Genomic DNA, 22026 nt, shown 5'->3' on the forward strand with positions numbered 1-22026 from the left:
CAAAGCTTTTGACAGTTTTAGGCCAGACTCCATTGGTGTATGTGTCAAGTTACACTTTGACATCCCAGCTTTCTCCAAGATTTTAGATGCATATCGTCTTTGACACAAAGTTATTCCATCTCTGTTTTGACATACTTCAATACCTAGATAATAAGTCAACTTACCAAGGTTACTCATTTTAAATTGAGATGACATCTCTTTCTTGAATCCTTCTATAGCCTCAACATTGGTTCCTAACACAAAGAGATCGTCGACATAAACCGCAACAAGAAGAATATCTCGATTCACCTTTCTCTGATAGACCGAAGGTTCCTTTGAACATTGTTTGAACTGAAGCTCATTGAGAACTCGATTCAACTTATCATTCCACATCCTTGGAGCTTGCTTCAGTCCGTACAATGCTTTGTTGAGTCTATAGACGTTGTCTTCACTTCCTTTAACAACAAACCCCTCTGGTTGCATCATATAAACAGTCTCCTTTAGATCCTCATGAAGAAATGTCGTCTTAACGTCTAAGTGATGGATTTCCCATCCATTTGCCGCTGAGAGACTGATGAGGAGTCGTATTGTCTCAATTCTTGTCACCGGAGCAAAAACATCTTCATAATCGATCCCATGTCTTTGTACGTACCCCTTGGCAACAAGTCTAGCTTTGTATTTATTAATGCTTTCGTCATTGTTCCTCTTAAGCTTAAAGACCCACTTGAAACCAATTGGTTTTGCTCCTAGTAGAAGTTCAACAAGGTCCCATGTATAATTCTCTGTGATCGACTGAATCTCATCTTCGCAAGTACGCATCCAGTTTTCAGAATTTCTTGCCTCACCAAAGTTACATGGTTCATTGTTAAGACACATTAACAAATGTTCTCCTTCTTCCTCGGATAATAGCACATAATCATTGGGATACTTCGGTCTACGTGTCTCTCTTTGTGATCGTCTCAGCTCAATTACTCTTTGGTCCTCATCCTCACTATCATCATCTCTACTGTCGGTGGTATCTGCTTCAACACTTCCAGCATCTCTTGTAGCCACAATCTCTGATTGATCATTATTTGTGGTCCCAACAGCTGTGTCAAATTCTGCTTCGCTACGGACTTGTTCTGCGTTTTCAATACCATAGTTTCTGTAAACTCCGAGACTGATCATAAACTCTCCAGCTTTATTCTCCTCATCTCTGTTTTGATTCCAGCTCCAGCCCTTTGTTTCATCAAAAACAACATCACGACTTACCACTATCTTCCGGTATTGTGGATCGTGGATCGTACATCCTATAAGACTTTGATCCTGGTTTCGTACCCAAAGAGACTAACACCCGCGTTCTGTCGTCCAGTTTCTTTAAGTGTGGTACCTCTGTTTTTGCATACCCGATGCAGCCAAACACTCGAAAGTGGTTGATATTGGGCTTCATAGATCGAAACATCTCATATGGAGTTTGTTCCTTGAGTGCTCTTGTAGCAATTCGGTTTAAAAGATATGTAGAGTGCCTAACAGCTTCCCCCCATAAGTAATTCGGAACTCGCATATGCTTGAAAATGCTTCGAGTCATCTCCATTAGCGTCCTATTCCGTCTTTCCACAACTCCGTTTTGTTGTGGAGTGTAAGGGGCTGTAAGATGTCGCATTATACCGGAGTTAGCACAAAAATCATTGAATTCGTGTGATACAAATTACCCCTTTCCTTACTTTTCTTTGAATGAATGTGTCTAATTTTGAAAAATACCTTTGGTCCCTAGTCATATGGTTGCTAGCTCCATTATCTAGGTACCATGTATTTTTTTCTCCGCTATTCGTTTCATACTTGCTTGGCACAACTTTCTCTTCATTGAGGTATACTACCTCGTGTATCATGAGTTCATCCGCTTCCCTTGTACTCTTGTTATCACTTTTTTGTGCTTCTTGAAATTTCAGCAAACGATCAGGATAGTTCGAGGCGAAGTGACCAGTTTTATCACACCGATAACAAGTTATTCTTGAAGTATCTCGTCCTCCATTGTAGCGTCCTCGACCTCTTCCTCTACCATAGAAGCGTCCTCTTCTTCCTCTGCCTCTATGTTCTCCGGTGAAATCACGCTGCTCCTGAGGTGACTGATGTTCCATGTTAGTGTACATCAGTTTGCTTTGTTCTTCCTGAGCCTCTTCTTCTTCAGCTGTGCGTTCTTCATAGGATTTGAGACGTCCTACAATATCTTCAAAGCTACTGCTCTTAAGATCCAACACTTGCTCAAGCGAAGTGACGATGTGTATGTACTTTATGCGGGGAAGACTCTAAGAATTTCTTAACAAGTTTAGGTTCCTCCATATCTTCTCCGAGTGATGCTGATTTTGAGGAAATTTTGGATAACTTGCCAGCAAAGTCATCAATTTTTTCAGTATCCTTCATCTTCAAATGATCGAACTCAGCCATCAAAGTCTGTAACCTTGCCTCCTTAACACGTTCTGCCCCCATGTGTCTTGCTTTAATAGCTTCCCACACCTTCTTTGCCGAGTCTAGCTCTCCTACTTGTAGAATAAGTGCCTCCGGGATTGATTGGAACAACAAGGTTGTGGCCATGTCATTCTGCTCAGCATCTCCTGTCGGATTTTCAATGATATCCCAGACCTTATGAGCTTTGAGTAGAATCTTCATACGCATGACACATACCGTGTAGTTGGCTGAGTTTAGCATAGGACACTTGATCGAAGAGGAAATTCCTTCTTTTAGCTTCGCCGAGCTTTTGTTTGTTATCTTCCTCGGCACCATGTTCGATGTCTCCGTAATCTCTCCCATGATATCTCACGAACCTTGCTCTGATACCAAATATAGAATAAGAAAGATTATTCAAGAACTCAATCTAAAGAATTACTCTCTTTATTAATCTCAAAGGAAACTCTCTCAAAACCTTTAAACTCTCAAACTCTCAAAACAATCTCTCTAAAACTCATAGGTTATGCAACATCATTGCATCTCCTTAAATATAAAAACCCTTAGCATAAATTTCCTAATCTAAATAGGAAATGTAACATATTTTAGATATCTCTTAAAATACAAATACGTATATTTAGTTTTTCTCCTAAATATACTTTTTTGAGCCTTAAACTATCTCAAGCTTAATCTAACAGTATAATTTTGTTGCTGCATGTTCACGTTTAACAGTTTGATCATTAACGTCATATATATTGTCGACTATTAACTTCTTTATAAATTATAAGTTGAGAAGCTTACTTTGGTTCTAGGACCACATCAGTCTCCTTCTCTATTTCATCTCCATATGCACGACTCGACGAACATCTACTGAAAGTCTGAAACAGTAAATAAATTGTATATGTTAGTTGTATTAAGATTGTTAAAATGTAAATGCCTCTATTTCGAAAAATGAAAATGTAAGTGTGGATTCACTGGCATGCCAAGCGCATACGTATCTATCTCATACTTTGTTTGTAGATTCTGTCTCATACTTTGTTTGTAGATTCTTTTTCTTCTAATTGGCACATATGAATTGATCTTTTTGTTGATAAAAAAAATAATAATAAGATTGTTAAAATTTAACACAATTTATGAGAAAACCACACATATATTAGATATATGAGTAGTATTACAAACATGTATATCTTTCGTAACATGTTCTGTTATGCAGAGGAAGGATTTTTTTGAATTACGTTTGAAATATTTCAAGTGAATAATTGGGAAAAACCATGGTGTGTATTTATAATAGTTGTGAGTCGATTGTAGACCGTTAAACATATTGGTTGTTGTGATTTCCAAGATTTCCGATGATACAAATAATCAAATATTATCTTAACAACAGATTTCCTTTTGTTACAATTCTGAATGATATGTAAAATAAAATATCATCACTAATTATTATTGTTATCAATTTTGTTTGCAAAAAATGAATTTCAATTTAAGTATTGCGATGCATAATCGCTAACTGATTAATATTCGCAAAGATATTCATCCGCGATACACTACGGAACTATTTAAAAAAAATTTAATTTGTTTCGTAGATTAACTATTTATATAACTAATGTTTAATTTGTATTTTTTTTAAATGTACAAATCTTACAAATATAGATATATTAGTTAGTGTATATAGTATTTTGTTTGAGATTCATTGTTTTATTATAGGAACATACAATTAAATAAGTAGTGATTTATAGACTGTATGTGTGTGTGTTTTTTTTTTTTTTTTACAGATAGTAGTATTTTTATTATTTTAAATATATGTAAAATATAATTTTGTATTGTAAAAAAAATGTGTATGGTAGTTTTGTATGTTTTAAATGTACAATATAATTTTGTATTGTAGTTTTGTATTTAGTATATTATAGTTTAGTTGTGCAATGCAAATAAAAGTTTTTTTTTTTGACAACATAGTACAAGATTAGCTCAAAGAAGTCAATACGAAGGAACATTGTTTACATAGGTAACTAAGTGTGGAACTGTGCGAACACGTTGCGCTAAATGATCCGCTTTACCATTCTGAGAGCGATGGAAGTAGACTAATGAAAAAGAAGCAAACTCCTCTTTCTCCGCTTGTATGTCCTCCAAATAAGACGTAAAAACTGGCCACTCGGAAGCCGAAGACACCATTTTGACTAAGTCAAAGCAGTCGGTGAGGAAGATGACAGATTGGTTATCCATCCCAATCATATAATGCATAGCCCAAATAAGGGCTTCAATCCCGGTATGAAGAGGGGAGAGACTACAGCGAAGGTTGGCAGCTCCCATAGTAGGGGCGTCACCCCAGCGCGACGTGCAAAACCATCCTTTACCCACATAACGATCTGTTGCTTTCTAGGAACCATCTACAAAACAAATATAACTCGACAAAGACCTAGGAACCCCTAATCCCCCACTTCCACAGGGGACGGCCGCAATGGTAATATTCGATGCTAATACTATATCCTCTGTCTGAGCCATAACCAATACTTTTGCCTCATCCTCCGCTAACTACAGAATTGTAAGGGGGTTTGAGTCCAGATTACTGAAAAGTTTATCATTGTGTGCTTTCCAGATATACCACAAAATCCAGGAAAAAAGTTCCTGTGTTGGAACATTTGTAAACCGTCAAAAGAGAAAATCCATGTTTGTAAAACTGATTCCAAAGGAAAAACACCTAGGACCGTCAGGAACTGCTACAAAGCCCAAACCTGCCAAGCTGGCAGACATTTAAAGAGGGTATGATTAATCGTCTCCTCCCGAAAACCACAAAGGCCACATGCAGCATCACAACTCATACCACGTTTCCGTAGATTAGTTGTAACCACCACACAACCCAAAAGTACTTGCCACATAAAGTGACAAAGTTTCGGTGGTCACCAAATTTTCCACACAAGCCTGAAGAGGTACAAAGTCCGGTCCATATACCTCCGACTCAGAGGGAGTCGTCACACTTGAACGAAGAATATTGTACCCTGATTCTACAGAATATTTACCAGACTTAGTAAAATGTCATCCCAGCAAATCCGGTTTATCCGGTTGTCGCAACGATAAGGCAGAAATTATAGCAACATATTACAGTATAAATGTAGCCGTAAGCTGAGCCATATCCCAAAAATTTGAACTCCTGTCAATAAGATTTATAACGCGGAGCAGAGGATCAGATGACAACCCTGTGCTCAGAGCTGGTCTCGGGGATTGAGCAGAGATCCATGGATCAGTACATACAAAAATGGAAGCACCAGATCCTACCTTTTTAATAAGTCCTTTATTAACCAGAGAGCGAGCAAAAACTATACTCCGCAATTGGATCCAAAGGATCGGAATGCCGATAGTAATGCAAATCAAAGTTGTTAACAGTTTTTTGTTTGACATGAATTCCACATGGTTTTTTTTTAATAAACTTTAGTTATTAATATGGACCCAAGATGTGTGTATAATTTGTTAGACATGGGAAAATAACGTTTAAATTTTATTTGATTTTGAACATATGTTATAGAAAATAATTGGATATCAATGCGTTGAAATCAAAATCTTGGCCACAGATCATCTTCCAAGATTGAAGATCAATTTGTTTATTGATAAGCCGATTGTTTAGGAAATTTGTGTATGAAGAAAATATTGTTTTTCAAAATTGGAAACTTAATTTTAATTAAATTAATTATAAACTTAATACTTAATGTTAAAAGGAGTGGTTTCCATTGTTTTTGAAATTTTATTAGGATGAAACATCTTGTTTTCAAAAATAGAAACTTAATATTAATTAATTAAATGAAAAACAAATTAATAATTAATACTAGCTTGTAAATATATTCCAACTCCAAAATTTATTTGTTAAATGTCTCCAAAAATGTATATACAGATAATTTGTATTTAATAATTTAGATATTAGTTAAGGTGGCTTGCATTTTTTAGGGATGCTGATTTTATTATGTTTTCCTTATGTAATATCTCTTTTTTTAACAACATAATATAAGATCAGCTTAAACGAGCCAATAGAAAGATATATTGTTTACATAGGTAGCTAAATGAAAAACTGACCGAACACGTGGAAGAACAAGTTATCTACTTTATCATTCAAGTTAATTATAAATATTTATCATTCAAGTTAATTATAAATATGATTCAATATTAAGAAGGTTTTCCTTTAAATAGGGTATGAAATACGTGACCAACATCTTTTAGCGTTAACCATGTGTTAATAACAACAAACAAACAAAAATCAACTTAATCAAATTGGATTATTGCGATTAGGTTAACCAATCAAGCCTTCAATTATCGAAAACGGTCCGATTACGGTTCAAATAAGTTATGATTTGATTTTAGTCATGTCTAGTGTGGAAGGAAGGCATGACTTGCTGATATTGCCAAAATAATTGTTTCTAAGACGAATAATAATCCAAATATATTTAGAACTAATAAAAATATTTCCGTTGGCAATCGATATTTTTTAAATAGGATTATTAATCATTAGAGCATGTGCAATGATAATATTATTTAGTAATTTCTTAATTTTTTGAAGGGTGAGAGAGTCCTACTAAACATGTTCTTATAGTTAATTTACAAATATGAACAAATTAATTACTTTTCTCATCTCAAAATTTCTATAAAGTATAATATACTGTATATATTGTTCTTATTTTTGAAAGTCTTTTTACTTTATTTTGGTCTAGTAGTATATTTTGAAAATATATATATATATTTGAAGGCCAAATTCAATCTAAATTTTCTTTACAAAAACCATTATGAAATTCCTCGTCGAGATTCTGAGTGGCTCATCGTTCGAGATTGAAGTGGATTACAAGGATACACTGTTAGAGGTAAAATAGAAGATCGAGAAGTCTCAAGGTATCCCAGTTTCAAAACAAACCCTCATCGTCGATGGCATTGTTATTCTTCGAGAGGATCTTAACGTCCAACAATGCCAGATCGTCCACGATTCTCTTCTCCAACTCGACGTGTCTTCTGACGAGAACCCTAATGACAACGGTGACGATCAAATACCCCAAATCGAGCAACCTCCAGAACCGTGGATTTCAGTTGAAGAGCACTTTGAGGGGCAAGGTTGGCCTTTGACAACCGATGAGATCAGAAAGATTTATAGTTATCAGACAAAGACAACCCAAGGGATCAATAAGGTTCAAGATTCGCATGTGATGGTAAGAGGCAACAGGAGAGTCTTGACGAGAGTGAAGATTGAGAGCAACAATGACAATGATCAAGTGCTTCAAACCAATCAAGCTCAATATTCGCCTTGGAAGCCTCCGAAGATGAGAGGTTGATGCACCGTAGATCTTTGGAAATCTTTCATTATTATCGTCAATACATTTATTATCTATTTAAAAGTTAGTTTAGATAATTATTGATTATTTTAGATTTGATCTAACGTTAAGGTTTTTCTTTAATAAATAAAAATCACTGGTTAATATAAAAAAGTTTTTTTTTTCTGTAACATCATTGATAATACTCAAAGCCCATAATTTTTACCACTTTACTAAAACTTCAAAGGACATGCATGAGCACATGACTTGAGAAAGATAAAAACCTAACCAGCGGCGGAGTTAGGAATTCAATTCATCAGGATCAAAATATAATTTAAGAGGTCTGTTATAATTTAAGAGGTCTGTTATTTTATCAGGGTCAATTTGATTTTTTTCCTAAAAATTCAACTAAATTTAAAATTTTACCAGGGTCAATTGATCCACCTAGCTCTGCCCATGAACCTAACCAAGCAGAACCCTAAAGATTATGGATTTACGGTGTGTTCATAATTTCTCTCTTTTTTTTTTTTTTTCCAAATTGATACACTCACATCAGATAAAACAAGGAAACTTCAATAACAAGATACGTACATCTAACGAGGCAGAACATCACCAATAAAATTGGAAACTTGATTCACAACAAAAGGAAAAAGAAACCTAATCGACGACAAAAGAAGAATTTGCTTCCATTGATGAATATCTCATAGGAAGAACTAATCTGTGGAAGAACAGAGCCGGGTCAAGCTTTCGGACTAATGGGTCGGATCTTAATGTTTCTCTAAAGCGATGCGTTTCAACGATCCTATTTGGAAGTTGAATTGTAACAAAATAATGCTTACTTACAACCGTCGGATCATATTAGTAAAAGGAAGTATTGACGGTTAAGATTCTTTGATGAGGCTTTTCGCTGACTTTATAAGTAATGGATAATTTCTCTTTCTCCCTCCTATCTTCACTCTCTTCTTCATTAGTATCTCTCATACAGACTCTCATTGATATTGAAACACCACTGATTCAACTATGGATGTGCTCTTCGAAACTCAGTGTGGTAAAAAGTTCTGCATTGAATTGGGGTACTGGGACACAGTGTCGGAGATCAAAAAGAAGATTGAGAAGTATCAACGTTTCCCTGTTCTGATACAAACCCTTGTCTTCCAAGGCAACGTTCTTCAAGATCATCTTTATATCGGAAAATGCAAGATTGTCCACAACTCTCGAGTTATACTCTTCGTCTCTCCTTACCCTTATAACCCCAACGATCCAGTTCTTCAATCGGAGCAATCTTCAATACCGTCAAACCCGATCGGTGATCTCATCTACGGTGAGGATTTGCCTTTGACAACCGAAGCTGTCTTGAATATTCGACTTTTCTTCCCTGTGATGAAGACCGATGAAATATACGTTCAAGATTCGCCGGTGAGGAACAACGATCAATCTCCACCGTCAGACGCAGCGAAACAGATCATCAACGGTCATCAAGATTCGACTGTGACGGTTCATCAAGTACTTCAGTCTCCACCATCAAACTCAGTTAAGATGAAGATTAGCATTCAAGATTCGCCTGTAAAAGTGAGCATAACATGAGGAAGATAGTTGAGATCGTTCCCGACCAGTGGCTCAATTAGGTCACAACTCTTTGGCTTCAAAGAGAGGCCAGTCTCTAGCAACATTGCATGTCCATAAATAGAACAAAAACGTTACTGTATTGAAGGTTTAGCTCTCAGCAGTCTCATATGATAGCTTTTAGTCTTTCTTGAAGTTTCTTGCTTTGTTCAAAGTTTGCTTTGTGTTTCACAGCTTTCTGCAGAAGACATGTAATTACCGATAAATAACTTTGAGTTGAAACTTTTTGTTATTGAATTACTTCTTGTGGCTAGCAGTGATCAACCTCTTAGCTTTAAGCTTCTCTGCATTCTCCAAAAATAAATATTTTGGATCGAATTGTATAAATTCATATTTTCCACGGAAGGAACAGATCATATCATTATCAAAAAAATCAATCAGTGTGACTTGAGAAGGTTATTAGAAGTTTAGAATCACAATCTATGAAATATCGAAAAGAGTTTACAAAATTACTACTAACTCAAGATACAGTAGAGCCGAAGCAGAATCTCAATCACGATGGTTGTGTTTACGAAAATACGACAGTGTTTTGTTCCAAACTTGAATCTCGATCCCTCAGATTGAACGAGAAACTTCTGATCTAATGAATCTCACTATTAAGATAAATTTTAATCGATATAACGAGGCAGAACAACCTTAAAATAGGAAAACAAAACAACCCTAGCTAATAGAAAACTTCAACAACAAGTTACATTTCATTTACATCATCAAGAGGGGAAAAAAAATCGAAGAAGTATAAAGAAGATGAACTGCTAAAGTTTTTAGAATTGATATAGAGTACTATTTATATGTAGGTTAGTTAAGAAGATGAACTAAGCTAAAGTTTTTAGAATTTCATAGCTAAATATTTCCTGCAGCTGTACCATAACAAAATATGTGACTAATTCTTTTCTCAACGATATAGTCAAAACTTTCACTGAATTTTTTTAACCAATTCAAAATTTAGTTGAAAATTAGTCCAAAAAACTTCTGAGTTACGACCACAAAATATTCGACGCAAAGTGGTCTAATTAATTGATTAGTTACGGACCACATATATCACTGTTTTAAAATGATAAGAGATTCTCTAATTGTTGACGAACTCAAATGTTTGACAACAATATTGATCAAAGAAACATTTATGAACAAATTATTTGACACAGTGGTCAATATTTACTTACCATATAGACCACTCTGCATCATTGCACCTAGTCAAATATTATTTTTAGATTAATTAGAATATTACTAATCAACAACTGGTCAAAAGTATTTTGACCAAACGCTGACCACTCTTCAAGTATCACTTAACCTAATCCTTCTATTACACAAACTCCATCCTACTTCCTCTTCATGACTTCATATATAGACTGATCATTTCTCTTCTCCTCCCTTCACATCTCTCACTCTCCCCCGGCCCAAATCCCGATTAGTCTCATCTCCAGTGATAAAGTGGTATCAAAGACGATCAAGAGAACTTAATAAATATATTTCCCTCTCATCAGGTCCATTTGATACGTTTCCTTAATTAAATTATGGAAAATGATATCCTACATAATTTTTTTTTAACAAAGCAATCACTTATTTTTTATTTTTTTTTTTTAATTGTTTTCTCATCGATCAGCTTTTGTCAATACAAATATGAAGTTTCTCGTGGAGATTCTGAGTGGCTCATCGTTCGAGATTGAAGTAGATTACAAAGATACGTTGTTAGAGGTCAAACAGAAGATAGAGGAGTCTCAGAGTATTCCTGTTTCGAAACAAACCCTTATCGTCGACGGTATAGTTATTCTTCGAGAGGATCTTAATGTCGAACAGTGCCATATCGCTCACGATTCTTGTCTCCAGCTCGATCTTTCTTATGACAATAATCCTAATCACAACAACGATCGAATGCCGCAAACGCAGCAATCAGGTTGCAAACGGCCTAGGGAAGAGGAATAAAATCATGGAAACATCATTAAAAAAAAAAAACACTCAAGCAAAATTTCTTTGTTATTGTAAATGCCGAATGGAAACCTTCCGATTGCGTTTCCCTTTGACGTTTGCGTTTTCATTTACCAAAAATATTTTAAAAGTTGTATTGACTATTTCTCTAATTATTTTATTTGTTTTTACTAATAAAACGATTTAATCTCCACTTAGGAAACATCGAATTCTTTTATTTATTTTTATTTTTTGAGTGTGATGATATAATCTCCAAAATGATTTTTTGAGTGTGATGATATATAATCACCCAAATCTCCATTTTTGTTATTTCTTCTTTTTTCCTCTCTTTGTCATAAGATCTCCTTCTTTGTTATTTACTTATTTCTTCTTTTTTCCTATTTGTCATAAACTCATAGTTAAATTTTCATCTTTTTAAAAAAACCTAATCCATCTTGATTTACATTTACTAGTCATTTGGACTTAAATCCCAGTTGCAACAAAACACAATTTGGATTAACCGCAGCAGAGAAACATGACAGATAGAACGAGTGAGAATAGGTAGATTCTGTTTGGTTTAGCAAAATTAAAATGGCAAAGTTGAATCTTTTTTAGAATATTTTGTGATGTATGCATCTCTTTGTTTATACTCTTAATAAGAGAGAGAATATGGACATATGCTTCTATACTGTAAATTTTAATTTTACTTTTCATCTCTTCACTAAGAAATTCAAATGAAATGGTGTAGATGACTTGAGAATAAAAAAAAATATTTCCTAATAAATGTTGCGGGATCTGACCTACAATCTTCAATTGATTCAAGAACAATTAATACTGTAAACGAAGTTGCACCACCGATTTAACCATTTCATGGAATAGTTACCGACTTACCGTTATATCTGGTGGGGTAACTCTTGCCTTTTAAAAAAAATTCGTTATGAATCAAAAGATACAAATGTTTGTTTATATGAAGATTTCTCACTTCCTCACGGTTACAAACCAATCTTTTTACAAAAAAAAAAGAGTAAGAATAAGAACAAGCCACTATGAGTTCCTTTTTGTGCTCTGTTTCAAGTTGCAGAGTCGGTTACGACTTAAACTTAAAATAGACTAATAGCTCCTCTCATATGATGACATGTGTCAGTGTTTCCACTCATTAAGCTCGTCTCCACTGGAACAGAGTTCTTTTAAAACTCGAAATCCTCTGCATCTACTAGCTAGAGTATTGTACTTGAAGTTACAGAAGTACGTACATTATGCTACAACTAGTACCGTTGGATCAATTTAGTAAGAACGGCTATGAACGGTTTAGATTCTTCGGCGACGCTTCATTGACTTATGAAACACGTAACCAAGAAGGCTAATATGGGCCAAGCCAAAATTAGGTCCATTTGATACGTGAATGAATAAGATGGTATAGAAACCAAAATATGATGAAACTTTCTTTACAAAACAATCACTTTCTCTCTTGCTCGCTCTCTCTCTCTCTTAACTCTCTTCTTCAATCTTCACCAGTCTCCATTGATCTTGAAACACCATTGACACAGTTATGAAGTTTCTCGTTCATGAGGTTCTGAGTGGCTCATCGTTCGAGATTGAAGTGGATTACAAGGATACACTCTTAGAGGTAAAACAGAAGATCGAGAAGTCTCAACGTATCCCAGTTTCGAAACAAACCCTTCTCGTCGACGGCATTGTCATTCTTCGAGAGGATCTTACCGTCAAACAATGCCAGATCGTCCACGATTCTCTTCTCCAACTCCACGTGTCTTCTGACAAGAACCCTAATCACAACGGCGACGACAATCAAATGCCGCAAACCGAGCCATCTCCAGCACCGTGGATTCCAGTTGAAGAGTACTTTGAGAGACAAGGTTGGCCTTTGACATCCGAAGAGATCAAAAAGATTTACAGTTATCGGTCTGAGACAACTCAAGAGATGAGTAAGATTCAAGATTCGCCCGTGACGGTCGTGAGCAGCAACAAGAATCAAATGCTTCATCAAACCAAGCAATCTCCTCTGTCAAACTCAGTTAAAGAGACCGTTAACATTCAAGATTCGTATGTGAAGGTCGTGAGCAAGAACAACAACAACAACAACAGTGGTCATGAAGTGCCACCAACGAAGCAATCTCTACAGTCAAAATCAGTCAAAGAGATTACTACCAAGATTCAAAATCCGCCTGCGAAGGTGATGAAGAGAGTCCCGAAGGAGAGGATGGTAGTATTTGTGTCGCTCTATCCTGGTGAGTATAAACCTGGAATTGTGGCGAATGTGAACCCTACGGATGCCGTGAAAAAACTGAGAGAGGAGATTGTTCAGAGAGGTGATATACAAAAACTGCCACTAGATGAGTATTTCTTTACGCACAAAAAGCAAGTATTGAACGAAGATCAGTCATACGAGTGGAACGGTGTTAAAGACGCGGATACAATTGTGATGGTTCCCAGATATGTTATCCAACAGACCAGTAAGATTCAAGATTTACATGTGACGTTTGGGAGCAGCAGAAACAAGAATCAAGTGTTTCATCAAACCAAGCAATCTCCACAGTCATATTCAACAAAGCATATCAACAACAGTTCTCAAGATTCGACTGTGAGGGTTCAACTGCCACAAACGAAGCAATCTCCAGCAGCAGCGTATTCGAACGTCCCGAAGAGGAAGATTAAAGTATTTGTATTGCCATCTTCTGATGAGTGTAAAGGTGCGAAGAATAAAATTGAGGTGGATGTAAACTTGACGGATCACGTGAAGATACTAAGAAACGTGTTGGCTGAAAGTCAAAGGAGGGGTGACTTAAATCTGCCTCAACAAGGGTACTACTTTGAGAGAGAGCAGAAAGTGATGAACGAAGATGAGTCATTCGCGTGGAACGGTTTTACTGGTCCAACCGATGTAGTTTGGATGGTTCCACGACGTGTTACCATGCAATAGGTCTGTTACTCGTGCCTCTTAACTCACACTTCTTTAGATTCAGAAAAAAAAAATGTTCTTTAGACAATTTGTGTATGATACATTCAGCAACAAGAAAAGGTTATGTGGATTTTATCCTATCCGAGGTTTAACTCTGTGTAGACTCCTCTTTAATTTGCTTTTAGTTCTCAGTATTTCTTCAAGTTCTCTTGCTTTGTTCAAAGTTTCCTTTCCATTTCACAGCTTTCTGCAATTAATCAAAGATATGAACTCAGACTTGCTGTTATTGATGATTACCTTTTGTTTTGACATTTATGAAATTTCTCAATGATGTTATTAGCTTAAACAGGACAGAAAGAGAAAACATATACATATACTGTTGAGTAATGCCGGTTTTGTATTCAAAACAAGTAAGAAAATCAGAAGAACTTAACAGTCTAAACTAGATGGAATCAGTCTACTTTAGCTATTGGAGATGTTAGGTTAGTACTTAGTTGTTCAAGCGGCATGTAAGACTAAGCTAGATAGTCTGTAGTACTATTACTAATTAAGACTAGTGGTAGTGTTTGTCTAGTTGTTGGTAAAAAAATCAGAGAGTAGATTTAGTTTACTCTCTTTAGAAGTTTTGTATGTGTTATATTGTGTAAAAGACATGAGAACAATGTACTAGTTTGATGTCTCTCAATTCTCTCAAACATTTAATGCTCGTTTTCTAATAATACTCATCCAATCATACACTTGAAACAGAGAAATGCAGAACAAGAAGAGAACGAACCTGTAGCAGCACAGTACACACATACCCTAATTGCAGCAAACACAACTTAGAAACACTAGCAGCACAAGAACAATGCTTTGTGTATCGTTGGATCCATGTTTAGTAACAGCAGCACAAGAGCTCTATGGATGAATAAATACATACTATACTAGCTGAATTATATTATAAATAATACTAAACCGAGTCACACCAAAACCAAACCACTTGATACAAAAATACATTACCCGATGTAAATCATTCAAAAATATCAGAGAAAAAATGGATTATTTCACAATTTGTTTTGGATAAATAAGTTATTTTTCCGAAAACATCTCTGTTTTTTAAAAGCCCACTTGCATTTAGGAAAATAATAAAAAAGAATAAAAACCAAAAAACACAAAAAAAAAAAAACACCAAGTTCTAGAAACGACGAGATAAGGTTTCAATTATTGCCAATTTTTCAGCTTCACCGTATATTAAAAAATAAAATAAAAATTAATAATAATCAAAAATCGTAACGATCGTTAAAACTCAACGTCGGCTCCGTTAGAAATTGTGGTTGTCGACACAAGTTGGTAACTAAACGGCGCTTACAAGTGGTTGCAGCAGCAGGCACACGAGTCGTTTTTATCAACTCAAAGCACAAAAAAAATATATACCTTTCCTTAACCTAAAAATAAGGCCAAAATTAAAAAAAGGAAAATAAAACTTTTGCGTGTAAACAACGCTCATCAATACACGCCATTATACATACGTGTCAAATTCTAGTTGGTTAACGTTTCACCGCTTTAGCTTTCTCGTGAGACCAAGTCGTCTTCATCCTTTTCTATAAATCAAATAACCTATAGAGCCTCTTCTTCCTCACAATTCAGATTCCAGTTTCTTCAAAACCTAAAAACAAAACCTTCTCTCAAATCTCGTAATCAAAGGTAAACTTCAGATTCTGATTCTTCGTTTCTGTTTCGTACGTTCGTGAATTGTGTCTCTGTTCTCTGAATTCTCGATTAGGGTTCGTAGTTAAATTTTGATTCCGATTCTAGATTTATCATATCAGTCTTCTTATTTACGCTGAGAGCTGTGATTTCTAAGATAGATGTGGTATAAGTTTCTTGATCGGATCTGAAATTTTTGTTTGGATTTGATCTTTGTATTGATCTTAGGGTTGTGTTCTGTAATTACAGATGCAGATCTTCGTTAAGACTCTTACAGGAAAGACAATCACCCTAGAGGTGGAAAGCTCCGACACCATCGACAACGTTAAGGCCAAGATCCAAGACAAGGAAGGCATTCCTCCGGATCAGCAGAGGCTTATCTTCGCCGGAAAGCAACTCGAGGACGGTCGTACGTTGGCCGACTACAACATCCAGAAGGAGTCAACCCTTCATCTTGTTCTCAGGCTTCGTGGTGGTATGCAAATCTTCGTGAAGACTCTCACCGGAAAGACCATTACCCTTGAAGTGGAGAGCTCTGACACCATCGACAACGTCAAGGCTAAGATCCAGGACAAGGAAGGTATTCCTCCGGACCAGCAGAGGTTGATCTTCGCCGGAAAGCAGTTGGAGGATGGTCGCACCTTGGCCGATTACAACATCCAGAAGGAGTCGACCCTTCACTTGGTATTGCGTCTCCGTGGAGGTATGCAGATCTTCGTGAAGACTCTTACCGGGAAGACAATCACTTTGGAGGTGGAGAGCTCTGACACCATCGACAACGTGAAAGCTAAGATCCAGGACAAGGAAGGTATCCCTCCGGACCAGCAGCGTCTCATCTTCGCTGGCAAACAGCTTGAGGATGGTCGCACCTTGGCTGACTACAACATCCAGAAGGAGTCGACCCTTCACTTGGTGCTAAGGCTTCGTGGTGGTATGCAGATCTTCGTCAAGACATTGACCGGGAAGACCATCACACTCGAGGTTGAGAGCTCCGACACCATTGACAATGTCAAGGCTAAGATCCAGGACAAGGAAGGTATTCCTCCAGACCAGCAGCGTCTCATCTTCGCTGGTAAGCAGCTCGAGGATGGACGCACATTGGCTGACTACAACATCCAGAAGGAGTCTACCCTTCACTTGGTCCTCCGTCTCCGTGGTGGTTTCTAAAATGTCTCTTGTGGTTTCACAAGAAGTTCCTCTCAAAAACTAAGTGCTTTGTGTTTTGGGGTACTATAAAGTTAGTTGTTGAACTATGTTTCCGTTTCTTTTTATCTTTCAGATATCAAATCGAACTTCTTCTCTATTGAAATATTTCTACTCTTTATCTTCGTTTCTCTACATGTATGTTCTTCATTTGTTTGGTAAACCTGAACTAGTTGCTATTTTTGACCAAAAAAAAAGAACAGCTTGTTAGATAAGCTTGACATTCACACTCTTTATCTCTTGCTGCTCTGCAATACTTGTCAGGGTCCTCCGAAGCTAATAGTATGTACATCTATGGTGATGGTAAAGTGTTGATGAGAAAGGTGAGTTTTAGAGTTTTTGGTCATGGTCATGGTCATGGTTGCTTACTGTCTAAATTGCCCCACGACTTGGAAGAAAGCAAATTAATAAAATTCTATAAGCAAAATCAGGGGACAATGCAGAGTCTATAAGCTTCTTAGATTAATGAGGGAGACAAAGACAAAAGTGTTTGACAATGCTTTCGACATTATTTTCTGTAGACGTTTCTTTTTCAGAAAGTTTCAAGCTTTGAAGCATCAATCAAGACATTGTAATAATCGATAGGGTTATACAAACTTCAAAATACATTTTCTTCTGAAATGAGTTTATATAATATGCCAGAAGAGTTCAGAAAAATTTCCAACAAACGGAGTGACAATAAAACAAAGAATGAATCAATACAAAACGCAAACGTTATGAGACCTATTTTGACAATTATTGGTCAAGTGGTAACCATTCCATTTCTAGCTCTAATTCTCCACACTCTACATTCTGAAGCTTGATCTGGACCTCCTGCTTCACTTTCCCATCAACAATGTTAATGATACTGTCATCTATTAGTGGATTGTCATGCGATTTTAGCCATTTCCCAATCTGCATATCACCAAACATTTCAGGATCACCAAATGCCATTGCAGATGTTATCAAAGGCTGGATATCAATATCAGCTTCTCCCATTATGTCATCAGCAGAAAATGTATCATAATCATACACTTGCTGCATTCACATAGAAATCGAAAAGAACTTGTGAGGTTATACATATCAGCAATAACCAAGATCATCAATGAGAAATCAATTTGCTTTTTACCAATTTCACTGGGCCATAGCTCTCCGGAACAGATAGCATGAGTTCTTGATTCCATACTGGGTTCAAATTACTATTCACAACAGTTGTCTGAAGTGTCTGAACAGACAAAGAAAGAGCAAAAGTTTTATTCAAGACTCACAAGATTAACGACATGCAAAAGCTAATAAACAGATGCAAAAGCAAGTCACTTACTTGCTTCCCTAGATTCAACACAACGTATGGATCACTTGACATCAAGTCTCTGATTGCTAAGTTAGTACCTTTCTTGACAGTCACCTTCAACAATCCAATGAACTCTACCATTCCTTCCTGAAACTGTCAAATTTTACCGATTTGAAAACATGCAAGAAGAAGGTATAACAAGTGAAAACTTATGCAAGTTAGAAGCTTTACCATCTTCTGTGATGATGAATTTGATTTAAAACTATCCATGATCTTTCTAGAAAGACTTGATGTAAGAAAAGCTGAACTCTTTGTTGAGCGTTTCCCGGATTTAATCCGCAAGCTTGGCTTCAGAAACTCTTGCAGTTCATATTTTGCCCTGAAAAAAGATTCAAGGATTTGAGTAACTCACAATACAACAGCGATAGAATTGTCCTGCCACAGAGTATCTTATTTTGAATCTTACTTAATGAATCTCATACGCTGGTCATGACTAACATCAGGTCCAGGCTTAGAGCATGTATCAGGTACAAAAGCTTCGTAAATTGAATTAGCAGAAGCATTTCCTCCAATTTCAATCATGGAATCAACTTCCTCTTCTGACCATTCATCAAGTGTCACAGACAAAACCTGGAGAAGCCAAACTATGAGTACACAATGAAAGAGATCATTTCATCTGAGTAATGAAGAAACGAAACAACAAATGGAAAACCAAAATGTAGTAAAGCAAAAAGGCTATATATCACCTTAGAGATATGAGTGCCGAGGCTTCTGTGCACACCGCAACATTTTAAGCAAATGAATACTCCGATATTTGTTGATCTGAAAACAAGCTACTAACTGATTATTCAACAAAAGAAACAAACACAAAGATACATAACTAAAGACACAAGTGGATAAATTTGAGCTATAATAAAATGGATTTAAGAAGTTTTCAGCTTTCTAATCCATATGACATTTTGTTGATCAGCAAACGACAATAAGATTGTAAGAAAAAAAGAGAAATTCAGAAGCGACAACTTACGCCCATTTAGGATCAGAAGCGCCACAATCAGCGCAGACTCGGTTATCAGGTTGATTTAAAAGATCCTTTAATCTCCTTTTACCTATTCAAACACACAATGTATATTGAGTCACAACATAAGCAGAAACCTTTCATAACAATTTGTGAATTCTCCAGCCATTATATTATAATAACAAAACCATTTATCTGAATCTATAGAAAACAACCCCACACAGAGAGAGAGACACACAATCATGTAAACCCACAAAAGAAAGAATCTGTAATGTCATGATGGGTCAATACCTGAGCCAGGCTTGCCGAGTCCGGCTGAATAATTGCTCATTGCTCTTCTTTCAAAACACAAAAATCATCAAACAAAGATCCTACATTCAACAACAACAACAAATACCCATCACGCACAAATTGTTGTTAATGACACAAACAAACAAAAAGTCCCAATTTTTTTTTTTATAAAGAAATCAATTTGATCAAACAAAAAAGCAAAAGTTCCGAAGGGGCAATCAGCCAATATAAATAAAAATTTGATATTTTTTTTTTTAACATTCTTGAAGAGGATCATTTCAATTGAAGAATTAGGGATTGGATTATCTAAAATATGAAAAAAAAAAAAAAAAAAAAAAAAAAAAAAAAAAAAAAAAAAAAAGGAAAATAAATCAAAGAAGAAAGAGAAGATAATCGCACGCANAAAAAAAAAAAAAAAAAAAAAAAAAAAAAAAAAAAAAACACATACAAAAACTGGAATTGAAAGAGACAGATTTGGTGTTCTTACAATGTAGCGGAAGGGAGGATAGATAGAGACAAAAGGAAAAGAGATGACTGATTTTGTTTTTTTTTTACAATAAAAATGGCAAAATGACCAAAACTACTACGTGCTCCTTTGTTCCGCCGTTGAACCACAAAAACAAAAAAGAAAAAAAAAAACATTTTTCAGCCTTTTTTTTAATAGAGAAATTTAAGTCAATTATTAAATTATGGGACAAATACGGCGTTGGTCCAAAGGTTTTGGTATTTTTAATCAGTTCATAAATAAAAATGAAAAATATCATCAAGAAATTGACTCCCTAATTAGTAAAAGAATTTTTGTTGGAAATAAAATTTATTCAAGAATTAAACCAAGAATTCAATAATTCACAAAATTCATTTGAGCTATTAATTCTTGACAAAAAAAAAATTAATAATCCTAATAAAAGTGAAAAAATTTCATTTACCAAAAAAAAAATAAAAGTGAAAATTTCAAATCTGTTATGAATAATAGATGAATGCCCATTATGTATAAGTATCATCTTTTAGAAGTCTCTAGAATTATTTGTAAATTAGGTTTACTTTGTTATCAAGCAAAATCCTCTCTTTGTATTCCTATAGAATGGACGTTTCATTCATTGGAATAATATATCAAGATCTTCCTTTTTTTTTATCTAGTAATAAACATGTTATCAGCATGCTCAAACTGCTCTTTGAGCTAAAATAACAATGAATGGTGGAGATTTATGCTTGGCCGACAATGCAACTAGTCACACTATTTTTAAAAATAGGAGTTATTTTTCTTTTTTAATAATGAAAGAAGCAAGTGTAAGTACCGTAACTGGTAGTGCAAAGATAATTGAAGGCTGTGGAAGAGCTAATATATCATTGCCTATGGGAATACAATTAGAAATTGTTGATGCATTATACTCCCCTAAGTCTCAAAGAAATTTATTAAGTTTTAAAGATATCCGCATAAATGGATACTATATCGAAACAATGAACAAATGTAGCATTGAATACCTTCAAATCACAAATAATACCCAAGGCTCTAAAAATAGTGGAAAGACTGCCTTCATTTTTCACTGGGCTTTACTATACTACAATTGATATAATTGAAACAAATGATATAGCAAACCAGAAGTCCACAGAAAATTTAAAAGTTTGGCATGACCAGTTACGTCACCCAGGTACAACAATGATAAAAAAGATAATAACGAATTCATGTGGTCATTCATTAAAGAACCCGAAGATTCTTCCTAATGATTTTTCATGTGTTGCTTGTTCACAAGGCAAGTTGATTATACGACCTTCGCCAGCAGAGATAAATTTAGAACAAATTAATTTTCTGGAACGTATACAAGGAGATATATGTGGGCCGATTTACCCATCATGTGGAACCTTTAGGTATTTTATGGTCTTAATTGACGCATCTAGTCGATGGTCACATGTATCCTTGTTATCAACTTGAAACCTAGCATTTGCAAGATTACTTGCCCAGTTAGTCAGACTACGAGCACACACTTTCCAGATTTTCCTTTGAATACAATCCGTCTTGATAATGCTGGTGAATTCACATCTCAAGCTTTTAATGATTATTACATGTATATTGGGGTAAGTGTTGAACATCCTGTAGCACATGTTCACACACAGAATGGCTTAGCGAAATCACTAATCAAGCGTCTTCAGATGATTGCTAGACCATTACTCATGAAATCAAAACTCCCTATATCTGTTTGGGGACATGCTATATTACATGCGATAAAACTGATTCTCATCAGGCCAACAAGTTATCGTAAGTTTTCCCCAACACAATTAGTTCCAATATCTCCCATCTTAAAATTTTTGGATGTGCTGTATATGTTTCAATTGCTCCACCACAACGAACTAAGATGGGACCTCAAAAGAGGTTGGGAATATATGTTGGATTTGGTTCTCCATCAATAATAAAGTATCTTGAGCCATCCACAGGGAATTTATT

The 22026-nt window shown here is 35.6% G+C and overlaps 4 protein-coding genes and 1 pseudogene across 8 annotated transcripts; 4 read left to right on the plus strand and 1 right to left on the minus strand.

Annotated features, from left to right (window-relative positions):
- LOC104709751 lies at positions 7164-7700 on the plus strand (annotated as a pseudogene).
- On the plus strand, positions 8700-9263 carry LOC104707698. Its single transcript, XM_010424115.1, has one exon. It carries the CDS (start codon positions 8700-8702, stop codon positions 9261-9263), a length of 564 nt encoding a protein of 187 aa, XP_010422417.1.
- LOC104707699 lies at positions 12754-14365 on the plus strand. Its single transcript, XM_010424116.1, has one exon. It carries the CDS (start codon positions 12754-12756, stop codon positions 14140-14142), a length of 1389 nt encoding a protein of 462 aa, XP_010422418.1. The 3' UTR covers positions 14143-14365.
- LOC104707700 (polyubiquitin) lies at positions 15694-17141 on the plus strand. 2 transcript variants are annotated; one of them, XM_010424117.1, is made up of 2 exons: positions 15694-15804; positions 16057-17141. In XM_010424117.1, the coding sequence occupies exon 2, from the start codon at positions 16057-16059 to the stop codon at positions 16972-16974; it is 918 nt and encodes a 305-aa protein (XP_010422419.1). In that variant the 5' UTR covers positions 15694-15804; the 3' UTR covers positions 16975-17141. The 2 variants fall into 2 exon arrangements, with proteins under 2 accessions (XP_010422419.1, XP_019084139.1); XM_019228594.1 differs by having other exon boundaries at positions 15722-15804; positions 16036-17141.
- Positions 17598-20180, minus strand: LOC104707701 (probable ADP-ribosylation factor GTPase-activating protein AGD13). 4 transcript variants are annotated; one of them, XM_010424120.1, is made up of 9 exons: positions 20074-20180; positions 19587-19666; positions 19305-19386; positions 19027-19102; positions 18747-18910; positions 18512-18659; positions 18311-18427; positions 18119-18214; positions 17598-18027 (listed from the first exon to the last, which is right to left on the minus strand). In XM_010424120.1, exons 2-9 carry the CDS (start codon positions 19624-19626, stop codon positions 17746-17748), a joined length of 1005 nt encoding a protein of 334 aa, XP_010422422.1. In that variant the 5' UTR covers positions 19627-19666; positions 20074-20180; the 3' UTR covers positions 17598-17745. The 4 variants fall into 4 exon arrangements, with proteins under 4 accessions (XP_010422422.1, XP_010422420.1, XP_010422421.1 ...); XM_010424118.1 differs by having other exon boundaries at positions 18311-18433; XM_010424119.1 differs by lacking the exon at positions 20074-20180 and adding an exon at positions 20035-20053 and having other exon boundaries at positions 18311-18433.

This window comes from Camelina sativa, chromosome 8 (assembly GCF_000633955.1).
Source record: "Camelina sativa cultivar DH55 chromosome 8, Cs, whole genome shotgun sequence".
Lineage (NCBI taxonomy): Eukaryota > Viridiplantae > Streptophyta > Magnoliopsida > Brassicales > Brassicaceae > Camelina > Camelina sativa.

Bases quoted from the DNA above. Each gene is read 5' to 3' on its own strand.
- LOC104707698 (XM_010424115.1), top strand. From the start codon at position 8,700: ATGGATGTGCTCTTCGAAACTCAGTGTGGTAAAAAGTTCTGCATTGAA.
- LOC104707699 (XM_010424116.1), top strand. From the start codon at position 12,754: ATGAAGTTTCTCGTTCATGAGGTTCTGAGTGGCTCATCGTTCGAGATT.
- LOC104707700 (XM_010424117.1), top strand. From the start codon at position 16,057: ATGCAGATCTTCGTTAAGACTCTTACAGGAAAGACAATCACCCTAGAG.
- LOC104707701 (XM_010424118.1), bottom strand. From the start codon at position 19,626: ATGAGCAATTATTCAGCCGGACTCGGCAAGCCTGGCTCAG. The intron at 19,103-19,304 runs GTAAGTTGTCGC...GCTTGTTTTCAG, and splicing joins GCTTCTGATCCTAAATGGGC to ATCAACAAATATCGGAGTAT. The intron at 18,660-18,746 runs GTAAGATTCAAA...ATCTTTTTTCAG, and splicing joins CAGCGTATGAGATTCATTAA to GGCAAAATATGAACTGCAAG.